At 37.6% G+C, this 21,988-nt stretch overlaps 1 protein-coding gene across 1 annotated transcript in view; it reads right to left on the bottom strand.

Annotated features, from left to right (window-relative positions):
- The window catches only part of LYPLA1 (lysophospholipase 1), a 60,944-nt gene extending 39,902 nt beyond the window's left edge, over positions 1-21,042 (bottom strand). The window contains exons 1-2 of the mRNA XM_033126136.1: positions 20,776-21,042; positions 19,935-19,966 (exon numbers count right to left, since the gene is read on the bottom strand). Coding sequence (XP_032982027.1) covers positions 19,935-19,966; positions 20,776-20,844 — 101 coding nt within the window. The 5' untranslated portion in view covers positions 20,845-21,042. The remainder of the gene's footprint in view (positions 1-19,934; positions 19,967-20,775) is intronic.
- Between the last annotated feature and the right edge of the window lie 946 nt (positions 21,043-21,988).

Raw genomic sequence — 21,988 nt, 5'->3', positions numbered from 1 at the left:
CATCTGCTAAGTATAAAGGCATGTGCTGTATTAACTCAGGAATGTATTATAGACCTATCTATGTCAAACATCAAGTTTGATCAGTTTTTCATTGTCTTTTCTATTTTAACTTCCATTTATTATGGGCTATTGACTTCACTGTGATATTGTTCAATATATTTATTTTTTGGTGTTAATGACCTCTAGGTTTTCTATCTACTATTTTTAGTAGAATTAGGAATAATATTCCAAACTATGTGAATTGTTAGCTTTCAAATAGTATAGTTGCATTTTTTTTAATCTTTTTTTTTTAAAGATTTTATTGGGGAAGCGGAACAGGACTTTATTGGGGAACAGTGTGTACTTCCAGGACTTTTTCCAAGTTAAGTTGTTGTCCTTTCAATCTTAGTTGTGGAGGTCGCAGCTCAGCTCCAAGTCCAGTTGCCGTTGTTAGTGGTAGAGGGCCACCATCCCTTGAGGGAGTCAAACCCTCAACCTTGTGGTTAAAAGGACATGCTCCAAATCAACTGAGCCATCGGGGAGCTCAGTGGCAGCTCAGCTCTAAGTGCCATGTTCAATCTTCGTTGCAGGGGGCAGAGTCCACCATCCCTTGTGGGAGTCCAGGAGTCAAACCGGCAACCAACTGAGCCACCTGGCTGGCCCCCTATAATAGCATTTTAATGTCTTTAATTAGCAATATTATGCAGCAATGATAAATATCTGGCATGTGGGCTGCCACTCCCAGATCCTGGGCCAAGACCAGAACATTTACCACACTCTATGCCACTCTTAGAGACCTTTTCAACAAGGTACGCGAAGCAGCATTTACAACATAAAACCTATCTGCTACCTCTGCAAAATATAACAGTATAGCCACGTTATAAAATGTTCTTTCCATGGTCACTGCCAATACTAATTTTATGTATACTTTCAGTTTCTCTTTTTTTCAATTTCTTAATTGCATCATCACTGTGTTTCCTATTTCAGGATTTGTACTAACAACCTCTGGGGTAATTAAATAAGTCCTAAACACCATGGTATTATTTCAGCTAATCATAGCTTTGGGAATATGTAATTACTAAAAATAACAATTATAAAACACAATTTTCCACCTATTAAGAGTCCAAATTGCAATAGGTTCAATTATGTTCCTAAAAGCATTACTACATATAATAAAAGCTTGACTTTACATAACGTGTTTCCCCGAAAATAAGACTGGGTCTTATATTAATTTTTGCTCCAAAAGACGCATTAGGGCTTATTTTCAGGGGATGTCATCCTGAAAAATCATCCTAGGGCTTATTTTCCAGTTAGGTCTTATTTTCAGGGAAACACGGTAGTTGGCTAATAATGTATGTCAGCCTTACTCCCTTATATTTTATAAAGTAAAGCTACTTTATAAAATTTGTAAATAGTAAAGATAAGTTAATGGTGACCACAGAAACAGAATAAAATATTTTGTATGTTAATTTTAGAATTGCTCTTAATATAGTAAAACCTTGGCTATTTTCTCGACACCAAAGGGTCTTATATAGCTTTTTGAATACATATAGCCTTTTGTAGTTCTCATATATACACACACATACATTTGGCTAAGAATAAAAAAGCTAGAATCCACTCTGGTAAGGTACTAGAACTTTAGAATAGACTCTGCAGTTCAAATGCCTTTTGGTTTACTGACTAGTTCTTGGCCCTGTTTGAGTAAGTGAGGCTTTTGAAGAGTTCCTTCTCAACTCTGCAACCCAAACATATACACAGTGAAGCAATGCCACATTAAACCTTAACTATTCATGACACTACCCACTATTTGAGCCCAAAATCATAATCTCACAATTATTAATATGAATTACTCATCTTTATTTTGTGTTTTCCTAAGATATGCTACTTTTAGCTACGTTTGTTTATATTTTAACCACATAAACCTCTCTTTTTCCCCAATATACACATGGTCTTTGGACAACAGCCCTAGCCCAATGTAACAGCCCAAGAAAATGTCTTTCTTATGTGTTAAAGAAGAAAAACAAAAGTAGGAGTGGAATTTTTAAAAAATATCATAACTATCCTAAATGCATGAAAGATACAAAGATTAAGATATGGACTATGTCCTCAGTGAACCTACAATCTAGTAGGTAAAACATGATATACCATACAAATAAAAATTTAAGCACTACAAAAATATTATGAAAACTGTCAGAATATGGAAGAGGAGGACAAGGTTACTTTGCACTATGGGGATCTAGAAAAGATCCACACAGAAGAGCTGTAAGATATAGGCCATGTTTTCCTCGTATCTCTGTCTCTGTCTCTGTCTCTCACACGCATGAACACACACGCACACTGTAGTGGGTTTTATTCCTTATTACAATTAGGGCAAAAAGCAAAACAAAAAGAAAAGCACGTGTAATGGCACAATCCAGGAAAAAAAACATTTCAGTGAATACACTTCTATTTTTATGAAAATATGCTGTATTGTTTCAGAAGATACCTTTCTGCACATAAATGGCTGGAATTCTAACTTACCAAATATTCTTTTTTTGCTGGACATTTTAGTTGACAAAATGGATAAAAATACAAGATTCAACTATATGCTGTGAACAAGACACACATTTGAGATCGAAAGACACAAACAAGTTGAAAGTGAATGGATGGAAAAACATATTCCATGCAAATAAAAACCAAGAGAGTAAGGGTGATTATGCTAACATCAGACAAAATAGACTTTAAATAAAAAAAGGTTAAGAGATAAAGGAGGACATTATATATCAATAACAGTTCAATACAGCAAGAAGACATATTAATTATAAACATTTATGCACATAATGACAGACCATCAAAATATATGAAGCAAAACCTAAAACAATTGAAGGGAGAAGTAGACAGCTCTACAATAATCACTAGCGACTTCAGTACCCTGCTCTCAATTAATGGATAGAACCACCAGAGACAAGATAAGGAAATAGAGAACTTAAAGAATACATTAAACTAACTAGATATAACAAACACATACAGAGCACTCTACCCAATAACAGCATACACATTCTTCTCAAGTCCACATGGGACATTTTCCAGGACAGACCATAAGTTAGGCCATAAATTAAGTCTCAACAGATTTTAAAAGATAGGTATCATACAAAGAATCTTCTCGGACCACACAGGATAGTTAGAAACCAATACAAAAGTAAAACTGAAAATTCACAATATTGTTGGACCTAAAATTAAACACTTCTTTTATTTCAACCCATTAATTTCTTTTTACTCAAAATTGCCAAGATAAAGCAACATAAAATAGGCAAAGGGAAGCTGGTCTTCAAGAATTCATGTTTTCAACTTTTCACTGGTTTAACAATCCTTTCAAGCCTAGACCTACTGAAAAATGAATCATGAAAATAAGAAAAACTTTATTTCAAGTAGGTTCAGTGTGTGCTATGGCAAAGGCTGGTGAAAAATGAATCATGAAAGAGCTACTGAAAAATGAACCATGAAAATAAGAAAAACTTTATTTTAAGTAGGTTCAGCGTGTGCTATGGCAAAGGCTGGTTGTAGCAAATAGTTTCATTTCAAACCTGCATTGATATATAAATTAGACATTATTTGGGAATGGTTAATTTCTGGTAAAATGTAGATTCAATCCAACATTATGCCAATTTTTCAATTTATTGTAGACTCCATTTTAGTACTAGAGGTTAAATTTTCATCATCAAAAAATGAGAATAATAGCTACTATTAATACTAAAGTAACGAGTAGTGAAATTTATTCTCTAGTATTGCTTTGAAAATATACCCCTAGGTTTTTAAGAGAAAAATCTGACTTTATCCAAATGCATTATTTAAGTGGAATTTTTCAGTCATCATTTACTGTTGGCTTGATCGTCACACCTCTTCTTATTTGACCCCAACCAATTAAATTCCAGTGTTTCTCAACTCTTTAGCTAAGGGCTAATCCTGCACAGGATTAATCAAAATGATTTTGCCCAAATCAGCCTTGACTGCACTAATTCTTCTTCCTGTTGAAAGGGATCCTATGTATGTTCACCATGAGCACTTCATTCTTAGACAACTTTTGCACCTTTGCTGCTTTGTCTCCTTCAGTGCATACACCTAGTAGCTGTCTAAGCAGGAAATAGGCGATTTCCAATTCTGTGAAGATCTCGGGTAAAGCTCCAACTGCACCAAGTACATGCCCCACCATTCTGTCAGCCCAGCACAAAGTGGGGTCAATTTTTGTTCCAACTCCAATAAGACCTCCTGGAGCAGCATACTGAAGATTATTATGTTCTACAAACAGTGATACAATTTTGGAAAAGATTGGTTTACACATGAGTTTTCCTTCACTATCTTTGGAAATAATACCAGGTCTGACTTCTATCTCCTCACCCACCTTTAAGACTCCTTTTAGAATACTACCAGCTACACTCCCCCTTAAGGTCATCAACTTCACAGCCAGGTTTGTTGACGTCAAATGACCTAATAACAATAAGTTGGGGTTCTGAAGTAGTCTCTTGGGGGTACTGGAATTTTCTTTACTAAGTACTCACAGACAACATCAATATTGTATTTCAGCTGAGCAGAAATTGGAATAACAGGAGTTCCTTCTGCTACTGTACCTTGTACAAATGCAAAGATCTGTTCATACTGTTCTTTAGCCTGGCTTTCTTTTACCAAATCAATTTTATTTTGTAGAATCAAAATATGCTTCAGTTTCATGATTTCTATAGCAGCCAGATGTTCAGAAGTCTGAAGCTGAGGAAAAGACTCATTACTAGTTATCAACAGAAGAGCTGTATCCATAACTGCTGCACTGTTCAGCATAGGTAGTAGCCATCAAAATATCACGGCCAAGACAGTCAGCAAAGGAAATATGTCTGACTAATCTTAAGTTCCCTTTAGTTTCCGGAGTGTCTGTAGGAAACGCATCAGGTGTACTACTTCCAAAGGATCTATAACATTCTGGCCAAGGACAACCTGGGTCATCAAGTTTATCTTAGCATTAGCATTATCCAAGCTTGACTGTAATGTTTCTACTTCATTTTTTAACCTGACAGTGTGAACTCCAGAAAACAGCTTTTACAACTGTGGATTTCCCATGAGCTACATGACCAATTATACCTACATTAATTGTGGCTTGTCTGCTGGTAACTTCGTGTCAAAGTAGCATCACTTTGGTAACATCCAAGGTGGCGAGACCCTGGCAAGAAAGATGCGGTTGTCCAAGAGTCACACCAGCCTTGCACTACCCACCACCCCCGCCATCTTGCTTGGAAAGAAAGACGCCCCAGCAGCTGCCTCTAAACACTTTTATTTTTTATTTGTTTTGTTTTCTATATAAGTTTCATTGAGATATAACTAACGTATAATCCAGTTCACTTATTTAAAGTGTACAATTTTTACTTTTTTAGTATATCACAGTTGTGAAACCATCACCACAATTTGAGCATTTTCATCACCTTCAAAATATACCTTGTGCCCCTTATAGCAGTCACTACCCATTGCCCCCATAACTCCCAGACCTGTAGCCTCTGTCTCTACACATTTCCCTACTCTGGTCATTTCATATAAATGGAATCACACATTGTTACTGGCTTTGTTCCCTTAGCATGATGTTTTCAAGGTTCACCCACATTGTATGAGTACTTCATTATTTTTTACAGCCTAATAACATTGTATTGTACGGATATACCACCATTTGCTTAACCATTAATCAGTTGAGGGATATTTGGGTTACTTATATTTTTTTGCTATTATGAATATTGCTGAGGTGGACATTTGTGTACGTTTTTGTGTAGACATGATTTCAATTTCAGTATATGAGTAGACTTTCTAGGTCATATGGTAACTTTATGTTTCACAGTTTGAGGACCTACCAGAATGTTTTCCAAATCATTTTATATTCCCACAATCAGTGTATGAAGGTTCAAATTTCTCCATATTCTTGTCAACACCTGTTATCTGTCTTTTTGATTACAGACATCCTACTAGATGTGAAGTGGTATCTCATTGTGTTTTTCTATTCTTTTTTTCTTGAAATATAAGTGACACATAACATTGCATTAGTTTTTAGGTGTACAACATAATGCTTTGATGTATGTATATATTACAAAATCAGTAAGTTTAACATCCATCACCATAGTTACAAAATTCTTTTCCTTATGATGAGAACTTCCATGCGTTACTCTCTTAACAACTTTCAAATGTATACTACAGCATTGTTAACTGAGTCAACATGCTGTACATTACATCTCTAGGACTTATTTATCTTATAATTGGAAGTTTGTACATTTTGACCACCTTCTCCCATTTCACCCACTCTCCCACCCTCCTGCCTCTGGCAACCACCAATCTGTTTTCCATAACTATAAGTTTGGCTTTTTTTTTTTCTTAGATTCCACGTATAAGTGAAATCATGTAATACCTGTCTTTCCTTGTCTGACATATTTCACTTAGCATGATGCCCTCAAGATACATCCATGTTGTTACAAATGGCAGGACATCCTTTTTATGGCTGAATATTCTGTTGTGTGTTTGTGTGTGTGTGTATGTGTGTGTGTGTGTGTGTGTGTGTATGTATGTATCACATTTTCTTTATTGATTCATCCATTGATGGACAATTAGGTGGTTTCCATGTCTTGGTTATTATAAATAATGCTGCAATGAACCTGGGGATGCAGATATCTCTTTGAAATAGTAATTTTATTTCCTTCAAATATGTACCCAGAAATAGAACTGCTAGATCATATGGTAGTTCTATTTTCAACTTTTTGAGGAACCTATATACTGTTTTCCATAATGGCTGCACTAATTTACATTCCCACCAATAGCATACAAGGGTTCCCTTTTTCCCACATCCTCACCAACACTTGTTATTTCTTGTCTTTTTGATAATAGCCATTCAGGTAGGTTTGAGGTGACATATCTCATTGTGGTTCTGATTTGCATTTCCCTAATGATTAGTTAAATTGAGGACGTTCTCATGCACCTGTTGTCCATTTGTATGTCTTCAAGAAAAATGTCTATTCAGTTTCTCTGCTCATTTTTTTAATTGGATTATTTGTTTTTTGCTATTGAGTTGTATGGATTCTTTGTATATTTTGAATATTAACCCCTAAACAACACACTTTTAAACAATCAACGGATCAAAGAATAAATCTCAAGGGAAATTAGAAAACATTTAGAGATGGATGAAAATGAAAACATAACCGAAACATACCGAAACATATGGGATTCAGTAAAAGTAATCTAAGGGGGAAATTTATAGCTATAAATGCTTAAGTTAAAAAACAAGAAAGATATCAAATCAACAACTTAAAATTACAACTTAAGGAAGTAGAAAAAGAAGAAGAAACTAAAGCCAAAGCTAGTAGAAGGAAGGAAATAATAAAGATTAGGACAGAGCTATATTAAACGGAGAATAGAGAAACAATTGAGAAAAAACAAAGAAACCGAAAGTTTGTTCTTCAAAAAGAGCAACAAAATTGACAAACTTAACTACATGGAGTAAGAAAAAAGAGAAAAGACTCAAATTACTAAAATCATTAATAAAAGTGGGAACATTTTTACTGGTTCTACAGAAAGAAAAGAATTATAAAACAGTGCTATGAACAATTGTACACAACAAACTGGATAACCTAGATGAAATGGACAAATTCCCATAAACACAAACTCCTATAGCCTACTAAGTCACCAAGAAAGAGAAAATCTGAATAGACCTATACCTAGTAAAGTAAGGAAGTTGAATCAGTAATCAAAATTTCCCAAAATAGAAAAGAGACGTGATGGTTTCATTAGTGAATTCTACCAAACATCTAAAGAACGAAAATCAATTCTTCTTTAACTTTTCCCAAACTACTGAGAAGAAGGAACACTTTCTAAATCATTCTTTGAGGCCAGGATTACCCTGATACCAGAGCCAAAGACACTGTAAGAAAACTACAGACCTTAAAAATGTGTCAGTAGAGAAAATTGTGCAAATAATAGCAGAAAGAAGCAAAAGTAAGAAATCACGAGGCCACAAAAGGCAGTGAGAATAATCTTGGTGTAGTTAGTTGAATAGTAACCCCCAAAATTCATGTCCACCTGGAACCTCAGCATGTGACCTTATTTGGAAACAGTCTCTTTGCAAATGTAATTTGTTAAGGATTAAGATGAGATTATACTGGATTAGGATGGATTCCAAATCTAGTAACCAGTGTCCTCATAGAGAAGAATGAACACTGACAAACAGCAGCAAAGTATAAAGAGAGAGGCAGAAATTGGAAATATGCTGCCACGAGCCAAGGAACAACAGGAGCCATCACAAGCTGTAAGAGGCAAAGGATTCTCCCTTACAGCCTTTGGAGGGAGTATATGTAGCCCTTTTGATGCCTTGATTTCGGACTTCTACCCTCTTGATCTATGAGAATAAATTTATGTGGTTTTAAGACATTTAGTTTGTAGTTATTTGCACGGCAGCCCTAGGAAATTAATACAGTTGGTGACTGGTGCTCATTATATGTCTTGCCTTTTAATTCCTCATTCATTTATTCATCAAATACTTAGTGCTACTACATATCCAGTACTGCTCTCAGGTGAATCTTATGGTATGTGAATTATGTATGTCAATGAAATTTTTAAAAAAATCTTTGCCCTCATGGAGTTTATATACTAGTAAGCTATCCTCGTTTATGAGGTGTGATCACAAAATATAGTGAACGTTTAAATTTAAAAAATTTATTCCAGTAAACGACACATTGCCATAATCCCCTTCAAAATACTCCCCCTCTCTTCAAACACACTTATTCCATCGTTCTCACCACTTTCTGAAGCAGTTCTGGAAGTCTTCTTTCGTGCATGTCTTTAGTTGTTCTGTTGTGACTGCCTCAATGTCCTGAATCGATTCAAAACATTTACCTTTCATGGTCATTTTGACTTTGGGGAACAGCCAAAAGTAGCATGGTGCCAGATCCGGTGAATAAGGCGGATGATGACACACCGTAATGTTTTTATTTGACAGAAGTTGCCGTACCAGAAGCAATGTATAACATGGAGCCTTTCTGTTGTGATCACAAAATATGATGAATGCTGCTGCTGAGTGCAATCCAGCAGAAAGGCAGGGATCTTCAATATGGGAAGTGGCGTGTCAAATTTTAGTAACAGTGTGTGACAAGTTTCAGCATGTTCAGTCAGACAGCTGCAGTCAGACAGGTGTGAGCTACAGTTGAGAGAAGGTGTGTTTTAAAGTGTGCCATAAGTTATCCTCCATCATGACAGCGCTCCATGTCACACATTGCTTCTGGTACATGGCAATTTCTGCCAAATAAAAACATTACAGTGTGTCCTCACCCACCTTATTCACCAGATCTGGTACCATGTGACTTCTGGCTCTTCCCCAAAGTGAAAATGATTCAGGACATCGAGGCAGCCACAACAGAGCAACTAAAGACACTCACAAAAAGAAGACTTCCAGAACTGCTTCAGAAAGTGGCAAGAATGATGAGATAAGTATGTTCAAAGCAAGAGGGAGTATTTAGAGGGGGATTAATGGTAATGTGTCTTTTACTGCAATAATTTTTTTACTTAAACATTCACTGTACTTTTTTTTAATTGGGGAATATTGGGGAACAATGTGTTTTTCCAGGACCCATCAGCTCCAAGTCAAGTTGTTGTTTTCAATCTAGTTGTGGAGGGCACAGCTCACTGGCCCATGTGGGAATCGAACTGGCGACCTTGGTGTTATGAGCACTGCGCTCTAACCAACTGAGCCAACTGGCCTCCCTCAGCGTATTGTTTGATTATACCTTGTACCCTCCATAAATTCCACTTTTTGCTTAAACTGATTGAATGGCTTTCTATTCCTTGTAACTAAATGATCCCTAAATCATACTCCATAATTCTTTTAGTTGTTGTATTACAGAAAGACTTGCAAATATAGAGCTGCAAATAAAGACCTGCAGAATATATCCATGATGCCAATTCAATATTCTTTTCAATCCTTTGTTTGACCTCTTAGTAAGATCTGATCCACTTATCTACTGTCTTTGAAACGTTCTTTTCTAAGCTTTTACAATTTCCTCATCCTAGAAAAGTCTCATAGACTGGTAATACAGAACAGTAATTCCTGGAATATATGGAGGGGAGGGGTTTAAATTAACAGAGCCAAGTTTTCTGCATGGCCTTTTTTCTTTCCCATTTTTCCTTATTTGGAACTGAGCTTTCAGGTGTCACAGTCATCTGTGGGGGATTGGAGAACATGTGTTTCCATGTATGAAGTAGAGCTGTGGGTTGGGGCACCTGGAGAGGAACGTGTCCCAAGTTGCTCTACTGGCCAGAACTGCCCGAATAGAAGCTAAGTTTCTCATAAAATTACAAATGTGGAAAGTGGGAAGGATAGGATAAACACCGTAGTGTTGGGTTGGAATTGGTAGAATCAGTGTAAACTCAAAAGTTTTAATATATATAAATATCAAAACTGATACAGATGTGTGTACTCGTACACATACGTATGTATATAGACAGATGTATTTCTAGCTCTATGCACTGGAATGGGTCCAGAAGTAGCGACTCTAGCAAAAAGCACGCATAGCACTCAGGTCTTGGTTCCTAAATAACATTTCCACTAAAAAGAACCAGGGCTCTTGAAAAAAATGTCTGAGTCTAGGGCTGATGCAGGAAGAATGTAAGATGATCCTGAAAGAGATCCTGTTTCAACACAAAGCAAGGAAGCACTCAAGGACTGATGGGGCATCTCCCAAAGACACAACAGCCTGCTTGAAGGTGCTCCCACTGGCCAAATACAAAACAATTTAAGTAATCAAAATAAATAACAATAGATTTAACAGAAGTAAAACAGAATTCAAAGGTCTTTACTGATTTAAAATTTCTAAATATATAAAAGAATACATGCATACATAATAAATAAGGGAGAAAGCTCTACCCCACAATATACTGACAACAAATAAATTTAGAATGAAAAAAAAATTTTAAAGATCATTATCTGGCAATTATCACAATAACGATTCAGACAAGAATCATAAATGGATGCTAAATCCATTGGTGAGAAACACATATTTTCATAAATATCAAAGTATCTGCAACAAAATAGTTTTAAGTACCATATACTGATCAATTTTACTGTGGAAAAACCTGGCAGACACTAACTTAACCAGCTGATAAAATGTAACATCACAAGTAAAGGTACGAAAATCACCACAATGTGTGTCTGATATGATGCAATGAGACGAGTACAGCAACACCTCTGTGCTGTTCCTGCCAAAAAGGCTTAAGTCAGAGGAGACAACACATAAACCCAAAATGAGGGATACCGTGTTTCCCCAAAAATAAGACCTAGATGGACAATCAACTGTAATGCGTCTTTTGGAGCAAAAATTAATATAAGACCCGGTCTTATTTTACTATAACATAAGACCCGTTTTCATATAATAAATATAATGTAATATAATATAACATAATATAATTCATATAATACCGGGTTTTATATTACTTTTTGCTCCAAAAGATGCATTAGAGCTGATTGTCCAGCTAGGTCTTATTTTCGGGGAAACATGGTAGTCTACAAAGTGATTGGCCAGTATTCTGGGAAAATGTCAAGGTCATGAAAGACAAGGAAAGGCTGTTCCAGACTGTAGGAGACACAATAACTAAATGCAACATGTGATCCTGGATGGTGTTGTTGGCCCATAAAGGGCATTACTGGGTCAAACCAAGGAAATGTGAAAGGGGTTGGTGACTTTGATGGTAGTATTAGATCAATGTTAACTTCTTGATTGATGGTTATACTGTGGTTATGTCGGAGTGTCCTTACAAAATACATTGAAGTATTATGGAATAATCAGGCAATATCTGTAACTTATTCTCAAATGTTTCAGAATATGTTAATAATTGGGTAATCTGAGAGAAGGGTATAAGGAGCTGTAAATACCATTTCTGTAATTTTCATATAAATTTGGAGTTATTTTAAAAGAAAAAAGTTTAAAAATGTAAAATATAATAACAATGATGAAATATAACCCATCAAATAAATCTATGAATCCACACTAAATAAATGAGGAGGGTCAAGCAAATAAACAAAAGGAGTCACAAAATTAGAAAAATCACATCGAACTAACCATTGATTCAAGGTAAGAATCATCAATGGATGCTATAAAAATATCAGGTGAAAGTCTGATACACAATTTGCCTAGTCTAAAAGTATCTCCCTACAATTTGCTTTTTAAATTTGGAGGGGAAATAACTACAGTAGAGAAACCTGAAAGATACCAGCTTAATCAAACAATCCACGTTAACATCATAATGGGAGAAACAACATCACTTGTCTCTTGATCTGATGCAAGAAATAGGACATATCACCTCTAAGGAAGTGATACCAAAAATGTGCAAACTAAATCTAATCGTGAGGAAATGTCAAACAAACCTAAACTGAGGGACTAGCCTGATCTCTGTAAAATGTTAAGTGTCATGAAAACCAAAGAGCTGAGGAACAGTTCCAGATTAACAGACTAAAGAGTTAAAAGTAAGTAATTGAATTGGATTGCGGGGGGGGAGGGGGGAGGGGAGGGGATGGAGGAAGAGGTGAGTACTATACAGGACATTACTGGGACAACTGACACAGTTTGAATATGTAGAATATTAGATACTACCATTAGAGGAGACGTCATCAAAATGGCAGCGTGAGGTGAACCTCTGGAAATCTCCCTTAGAATTTACAACAAATCGAACAACTATAACTCCACAAAGGACTCCCTGCACAGCAGACAGGCAAGACTAAGAGTCTGACTGCTGAATTCACCTAAAGGTGGGCAAATCGCACGAGCAGGGGAGGAGGGAAGGGAAAAGTGCGGAGACAGAGCCGTGTGGTTGCAGGATGCAGGCCTAGCTCAGTGCTCCGAGGTGGCTGAATCCCAGAACTACTGCAGCTGCGGGAGAGGGAAGAACTCGAACTGCTAGGGCTCAGTTTATGGCCCTCAGGGCTGAGGGGACAGCATAAAACACGGCTGAGCCCAGTGCTCATGGCAGAGGCCTAGGAGAAAAGACTGAGGGAAGAGGGCTGAGGATGGTGGTTTAAATAAGTCCTCACTGCTGCAGAGAACTGATGCCTAGGGCACTGAGACTAGCCGCCTCCTCCCTACCCTCCCAGAGCGCGCCCCACCCCCACCTTCCCAGTACTAGAAGCAGAACAGTAGCAGTGTCAGATCAAAAGAACAGAATATTTGCAGTTCTGAGACCTCTGGTCCACAGATACTGATTTGCAGCCCAGAAAGTTCCGGCAAAGGGGAGGGAGCTGTGGAAGCAGAATTGGCTGTGGTGGTGTTCGCCGCCATTGCTCGGGGCCACCTCTCACAACCCACCCCGCCCCTGTTCCCACCTATCTGGGTGGATCTCTGCAGGAGTAAACAGAATGGCTAAAACACACGGGCTCTGAATCTGGTGCAGGAAGAGCTTTGGAATTTCAAAAATTCTCCGCATCCACAGAGCAACGTGGTGTCCTATGACCCACATAAACTGTTAACAGAGGAAAAGCCTGCCTTCCAAGGAATTCCCCCATTGTGTGAGAAGCTGGAATAGTGGACAGAAAACATAACACTACAGTGTGAGAGAGAAAAAAGGGCTGCAGTCAGAGAGAAAATAGAACATTCTACCAACAAGTACTGGAAAACAAAGAAAGACCTCATCCTATCAACCTGTTGCAGAACCCACTCCTGTAGATGTCCAGGAAGAGAAATAATAAATCAGTAATTGCCATGAATAACCAAGGCAACGTGACAGCTCAGAAAGAAAGTGAAAAGTCTCCAGAAAATGAAGTTAAAGATATGGGAATATGTGACTTAAATGACAGAGAATTCAAGATTGCAGTTCTGATAAATCTCAACGAGATTCAAGAAAACACGGACAGGCAGTTTAATGAGCTCAGAAACACAATCAAAGAACAACATGAGCATTTTACCAAAGATATTGAAGTTTTAAAAAAGAACCAAATAGAATTTCTGGAGATTAAGAACTCAATAGAAGAAATTAAGAATGAAATAGCCAGTTTAGGAAGTAGAGTTGACCAGATGGAGGAAAGAATCAGTGACATCGAAGGTAGAAACCTGGAAATGACATGGATGGAAGAAAAAAGAGACTTGACATTTAAAAGAAATGCAAGAACTCTACAAGAACTTTCAGACTCCATCAGAAAGAGCAATATAAGAATAATGGGTATACCAGAAGAAGAAGAAAGAGAGAAGGGACCAGAGAGGATATTCAGACAAATAGTCGACGAGAACTTCCCAAACCTGTGGAAAGAACTGGATCCTTTAATCCAAGAAGCAAATAGAACACCTAATTACCTCAACCCCAACAGGCATCCTCCAAGGCACATTGTATTGAAGCTGTCAAAAATTAATGACGAAGAAAGAACCTTCAAGGCAGCCAGGGAAAAGATGGTAACCTACAAAGGAAAGCCCATAAGATTATCATCAGATTTTTCAGCAGAAACTACAAGTCAGAAGGGAGTGGAACCAAATATTCAAACTATTGAAAGAGAGAAATTATGAGCCAAGAATAATATACCCAGCAAAGAGATCCTTTAGATATGAAGGACGAATAAAGACGTTTCCAGACATACAGAAGCTGAGGGAATTTTCTAATACACGATCTGCACTACAAGAAATACTAAAGGAGGCTATTCAACCACCATCAACAGGGACAATTTCTGGCAACCAAAACTTAAAAAGGGGGAGAGTAAAGGCCTGAACTGGAATATGGGAATGGAGAAAGAAAGCGTGTTGAAGAAAATGGAATACTCTAAATATCAAACTTTCTTTTACATAAACTTAAGGGTAACCGCTCAAAAAAAAATCCAGAACTGAAATATATACTGTAATAAAAGAAGAAACAGAGGGAAACATCATAGAATACCACCACACAGAAATAACAGACAACAACAAAAAGGCAAAGAAACCATGGAGACACAATCTTACCAGAAAACTAAAGATAGATAGGAAATCCTCAAATATCAATAATCACCCTAAATGTAAATGGATTGAACTCACCAATAAAAAGGCACAGAGTAGCAGATTGGATCAAAAAAATAAACCCAACCATATGCTGTCTCCAAGAGACACATCTCAGCTACAAGGACAAGCATAGAGTCAAAGTGAAAGGGTGGAAATTGACACTCCAAGCAAATGGTATCCAGAGAAAATCATGTGTAGCCATAATGATATCAGATGAAACAGATTTCAGGGAAAAAAGACAACAAGAGACAAAGATGGACATTTCATAATGGTAAAGGGGACTATACAACAAGAAGACATAACAGTCATCAATATTTATGCCCCCAATCCGGGAGCACCAAAATATACCAAGCAACTACTAACAGAACTAAAGGGAGAAATTGACCAAAACACAATCATACTAGGGGACTTAAATACATCATTGACAGCTATGGATAGATCATCCAAACAGAAATAGCAGCCCTAAATGACACATTAGATGAAATGGACATCATTGACATATATAGAGCACTGCATCTGAAAACATCAAACTATACATTCTTTTCTAGTGTACATGGAACATTTTCAAGGATAGACCATATATTGGAACATAAAATCAGCCTCAGCAAATTTAAGAAGACTGAAATCATACCAAGCATGTTCTCTGATCACAAGGCTTTCAAATTGGATATCAACTGCAAAAAGAAAGCAGGAAAAAACACAAATACATGGAGATTAAACAACATACTTTTAAAGAATGACCGGGTCAAGGAAGAAATTAGAGGAGAGCTCAAAAGATACATAGAAACAAATGACAATGAAAATACATCCTATCAAAATTTTTCGGATGCAGCGAAAGCCGTTATTAAGAGGGAAATTTATATCATAACAGGCCTATCTCAAGAAACAAGAAAAATCCCAAATAAATAACCTCACATTACACCTTAAAGAACTAGAAAAAGAAGAACAAATGAAACCCAAGGTCAGCAGAGTAAAGGAAATAATAAAAATCAGAGCAGAACTAAATGAAACAGACAACAAAAAGGCAATAGAAAAAATTAATGTGACAAAGAGCTGGTTTTTTGAAAAGATTAACAAAATTGACAAACCCTTGGCTAGGCTCACTAAGATAAAGAGAGAAAAGACACTACTAAACAAAATCAGAAATGAAAATAGGGAAGTTATCACGGATGCCACAGAAATGCAAATGATCATCCAAGAATACTATGAAGGACTATATGCCACCAAATTCAATAACCTAGAAGAAATGGACAAGTTCTTAGAAACATATAGCCTTCCTAGGCTGAACCACGAAGAATTGGAAAATCTAAACAGACTGATCACCAGTAATGAAATTGAATGAGTCATCCAAAACCTTCCCAAAAACAAAAGTCCGGGACCAGACGGCTTCACTAGTGAATTCTACCAAACCTTTAAAGAGGATCTAAGTGTTGGAGAGGCTGTGGAGAAAAAGGAACCCTCATACACTGTTGGTGGGAATGCAGACTGGTACAGCCGCTATGGAAGGCAGTGTGGAGGTTCCTCAAAAAATTAAAAATAGAATTACCGTATGACCCAGCAATCCTACTCTTAGGTATCTACTCAAAAATTTGACAATATTTATCCATAAAACGTGTGCTCCAATGTTCATTGCAGCTTTATTTACGGTGGCCAAGACATGGAAACAACCAAAATGTACTTCGATAGATGAATGGATAAAGGAATTGTGGTATATATACACAGTGGAATACTATTCGGCGGTAAGAAAAGATGAAAGAGGACCATTTGTGACAACATGGATGGATCTTGAGAGTATAATGCTAAGCAAAATAAGTCATACAGAAAAAGCAGAGAACCGTATGATTTCACTGATATGAACCAAAAACAAAAGAACAAGACAAACAAATGAGAAACAAAAACTCATAGACACAGACAATAGTTTAGTGGTTACCAGAGGGTAAGGTGGGAGTGGGGTGGTAGATGAGGGTAAAGGGGATCAAATATATGGTGATGGAAGAACTGACTCTGGGTGGTGAACACACAATGGGATTTATAGATGATGTAATATAGAATTGTATACCTGAAATCTATGTAACTTTACTAACAATTGTCACCTGAATAAACTTTAATTAAAAAAAAAGATACTAACATTAAGTAAGTGCTAAATTTCCTGAATTTGATTAACTGTTCTGTGGTTATATAAGAGGCTCTCCTTGTTCTTAGGAGATACATGCTAAGGTGTTTGGAATCAAAGAATCACATCTGCAATTTATTCTCAAAGGGTTCAGCAAACATAATATTTCATAGAGAGTAGTAAATCTAGGTAAAAGGTACTGAGATATTTGTATTATTCTTGTAACTATTCTATAAATTTGAAAACATTTAAAAAATAAAACATTTTTTAAATGCTATCAACAATAAATACGTATGTCTGGGTTGTAGGATTTCAACTGATTTTCATTCTCTTCTCAAGTATATTTGCATTTTGAATTTTTTTAAAAATACAAATGTAACAATTTCATAATCATAACAAAAGCTATTTTTATTTTTCAAGGAAAACTGTGATCACATGAAATACAGTATGGTCTAAAATGTATTTCTTTGAATACTAGTTTCACAGTTTATAGGCATACTTGGTGGTCAGATATGTTTCTTTACTGCAGAACTTCTTAGAGCTTTAAAGGTGCTAGTGCATTGGCTGTATATCTTCAAGAGGAGAATATGCCTTATCCTACTTCCTAGACACTAAAAGATTATCAAGAGGCACCACTGAAAAAAAAATTTTTATGAAAAAAAAAATCACCATCACAATAAACACATGTAGAAAGATGAATACCAATCTCAAAAACAGAAACATAAAAATGTGGGGAAAATGACATTAGAATTGAAAAAAACATACAGTTATAAAGGGTCTCCCAATCTTTTCGGCCACCAAATACGTTTTTCATGAGGAATCTAAAAGACACAGACTGCAACACCTAAGTTTCTAGACAGCACACCTTGGCGAGTTCTGTAAAAAAGAACCTTAACAAAAAATGGCAAAAGCTGCCCATTTTTATAGCAACAAACTTGTATAGATGTAGATGTAAGCAATACCAACTCCATCTCTGTGTCCCAGATTTGTTTCATGCTGTAACCTTTGACCAACTTCACTGTCCTTAGGAAGCATAGCAAAGCTTTCTAGTTCATGATTATCGGTGTTCCTTAAAAGGTAGCCATAAATACTTTTGTTAATAAGTCATAAAGACATGACAGCTGAGAGAAATACCAAAATGGTGATAGTATTGATTATAAACAATATCAAAATGGTGATAGTATTGATTATAAACAATCTTCTATCACAAGACCACCAGGAGATGCGGTATGGTGCCTGGGGCTACTGTATTCTTTGTCCCTTTGTCCTGTCAGTCATTAGTACCCAAATTATACTATACTACAGTGACAGGGGTCTATTAGCAGAGAATAATCTGTGCTGCTGAGTTGTCTTTTCCGTTCAGACTCAGACTTAATCTTCCCAGTTTATTACCCTATAATAAATTTTGTTATAATCTATGGAGTTGCCTGCTTCATTTGTCAGTCTTAAAATGCCTTCCAATTATGGTGGCCATTACACCTTTGTCCCACTGTTGGTCAAAACTGCTTAATCCCAACATCCTCCAAGTTAACCTGACAAATGTACTTTCTTAGTTCTCTAAAATTATCACAAACATTAAATTGCCACTTGTCATATGGTTTGTTTTGAATTTCACCACGTATTCGTGGAACCAAACTAGGGTCAGCTTTTCTTCAGTGTTATCTCACAAAGTACTTTCAGAATTGGAGACCTTTATTTTTTAATATAAACTTAATTCTTAATCAAGATGTCATAGATGCTCTTGGTTATTTTTAGTCTCACTGTTATTTTCTTCATCATTTTCACTCTTAACTTCAGTCTATGGAATCTGGCTAAACTGGGGTCCACAGAGAATCTTCTTACACTTTTTTTTCTCTTGGACTCATTCTTCAGGCTCTCTTTAATGGGAAAGTTACAGGGTAGGAAGTTTCTCCCTGTTTCTCAGCATCAAGAAGGATTTGGTTATAAAACAGAGCCTCTCTACACCTCTGTTTAGTAAAAGAAATAGTAAAACCTATCATTTTCATAGGACTACCTGATTGCCAGAAAAAAGTCCTACAACGTTTTCTGTAACTCCATACAAAGTATGTCATGGACCTCTATTTATTAGGCACAAAAGACTATTAGGAATCACCTCTAAAAATTAATCTAAAAGAATACAGAAAAGAAAAAATTATTATAACCCAATACCTCCTTGTAAATTAGATTTAACAGTTTTTTTGACTATCAAAATTTATTAATCTTCAGTTTTCCTCCAATTCTGTAATTTTGTAACAACTATTTTGTAACAACAATTTCATCTAAGTTTCAAACAGATAATCACTGATTTAAATTAGAAACAAAAACCTCTCAATGTAGAAGCCTGAAAGATAAATCATATATCTAAAGTTAGCATAATAAATTTTGTTTGAGAAACCTCCAAATAAATCTTTGACTTGCCTCCCTTGCCCTTCAACTGATTTTTTTCTTTTAAGGGAACATCCAAGCTCTCACTTAGAATTGGTATTGTTTCTCTTATCAAAATCAACCAGTTCTTCTAAACCTGCCCTGAAATTTTAACTCCTTTGGAAAGCTCTCAATTGCACAGTCTCTCCAAACATTCCACCCATCTCTGCTATCCAATACCCCCAACAACTCAAGAAGTTTGCAATTTTAATATGTTCCAGAAACAGGAGTTGAAAAAATGACAAATTCACGATAATGAGGGGAAAATTCTGGGGGTTTTCAAAAAAAAAAAAAGATTGTCTTATTACTGGGCTGTAAGAAATACTACTAGCAATCTTTTTAAATACATAGTTATTAAATATTAAACCTTTGATTGTATAAGTGGAGTTGCATGACCTCATTTCATTACTGTTACTAATAATGGTACCTACCCTGTATCTCCCAAACCATGAAGGAAAATCACCTAGAGGAGAAGAGGAAAAATTAATAAGCAATGCCTAAATAAACGCACACAGAATTGTTACACACTGTAGTTTTGGTGAAGGTGGATGCCAGAATTACAGAACACTACCTTGAGCAAGTTAACTAATCTCTCTGGACTTCTTGTAAATGGCAAAAATACTTCTCTCTTGGTAGGTCCTAAGCTTATTAAGGTGGAGTTTCAACACTTAAAAAGATCCCACTTAACCATTCTTAAGTGCTAATGATCACATTCTAAGAAAAAAGTTGTCTTTCAAGTCAAACCATAAAAGTCTCACATGTACTGTAAAAAAAAAATCACTTCTAATTTTATAAGACACTAAATCTCCAAATTTCTTTAATTTCGGACAAGAGTGCAAGGTAAGAAAATAGTCATTTTCTTGCGGTCGTAAGACTTCCCGCATCCACAAACAAGACAGAAACATGCTATAAAGCCACCTCGAGTTAGTGTCTCTACTCCAACGCCGGTCCCTCCAAGCTGAGGCTGGGCAGCCGGGGGTCCCGGGACTCCGCGGGCTGCATTCGCTCCGCAATGCAGAAGACTTGGACTCCGGGCTGGGGTGGGGGTGTTGGGGACTGGTCTTCAGGCCCCGGCCGCAACTCCTGCACTCTCCCCATACAGCTGGGGCCCGACCGGCGTGGGCCACCCCAACCCCAATCCGAGTCAAGCAGGTCTGAGCGTCCCCATACACCAGTCGCCAACCTGCCTGCGATGCCCACCCCGCGCGAGGGGCAGTGGCCGGCAGCGGGCCTAGCAGACCCCTCCGACCCCTCCGAGCCTCCGCCACTCACCGCAGCGGTGGCCTTCCGAGCGGCGGGCACGATGGCGGGAAGCGGGGCAGACATGTTATTGCCGCACATACACCGGCTTGACCTACTGAGCACGACAGAAGCGAAAGGAAGAACAGGCACCCGGCCGCGGCCCAAGGGCTTGCGAGCGGCGGCGATTCCCGGACCGCCCCACCGGGCGCGCGCCCAGGCGCGTGCGCGCCAACGCCGCGCCAACCTCCGCGGGCTCCGCGCGCCCGCGTCCGTGGGGCCTCTAGTCTCTCCCCTCCCGCGCCGCTCTCCTCTCTCAGCGCGTCACAATGTGCGCCTTCTCTGTCCGCCGGATTGGCTGTGATGGAACCGCGGCCGGAGCTGACCTTCTCTTCCCCGTGGCCGGTGCGGGTAGCCTGGCTGCGCTTCTTCCCCCGGGCGTCCAGGCCATCCTGGGGAAGGTGCTCTCAGGCCCAGGCTAGTAGCGTGGTCCCTGAAACCTGGCTTTGTCTTCCAGTGTTGGGGCACTGTAGTGAAAAGAATGAACCCCAAAGCCAGTCATACCCACCTGCAGATACACCTTTGATTCCTAAAACCGGGGTGTACTCATTTGTGAAAGGAAGGACTGGACTGGGAGAGGCCAGTATAACTTTTGCTATTGTTTCCGTTTGGAGCTACACCAGTGTGTAGTTTTGGCATCGATTGATCTCTCTTAAACTTCAGCTGGAAAGGAAAACATTCAGTTGTCACCAAAAATCCACAATTTATTCATTGGTGGGTATTGACATAGTGATGATTAAGCCTGAAACTAGAGGTCCGTTTTCTGCCGGGGAGGCTCAATGCGTATCAAATACATGGTAAGAGAGGGAGTGGTGTGTGGGAGGAGAACGAGATGGAAACACTTAACACCAAATCTCGTTCACAACTCACTGGAGAAACTTAAAGGATATATATACAATCGTTATAGAGAGTGCAGTGTAAGATAGGGAAGGAAGCTGGTGAACATGACTTAAAAAAAAAAAAAACTAAAACTAATTCACATGATAACCAGAATGCCAAAACACTGGGGGGTCTTATTTCATATTGGTTTTTTATTTGTTTTTTTATCATTCTTGCCTTGACTTTAAGTGCTAAGAATTTTGTGGGCTCTCAAAAATGTTAAATTGATGCTGCTTTATTGAAAATGATAATGTGACTCACATTTCACATACAAATATATATCTCAGGCGTTTAAGTATGAGAAGTA

This window comes from Rhinolophus ferrumequinum, chromosome 14 (assembly GCF_004115265.2).
Source record: "Rhinolophus ferrumequinum isolate MPI-CBG mRhiFer1 chromosome 14, mRhiFer1_v1.p, whole genome shotgun sequence".
Taxonomy (NCBI): Eukaryota; Metazoa; Chordata; class Mammalia; order Chiroptera; family Rhinolophidae; genus Rhinolophus; species Rhinolophus ferrumequinum.
The sequence above is the reverse complement of the archived record's forward strand: the minus strand, read 5'-3'. Positions and strand labels throughout refer to the sequence as shown.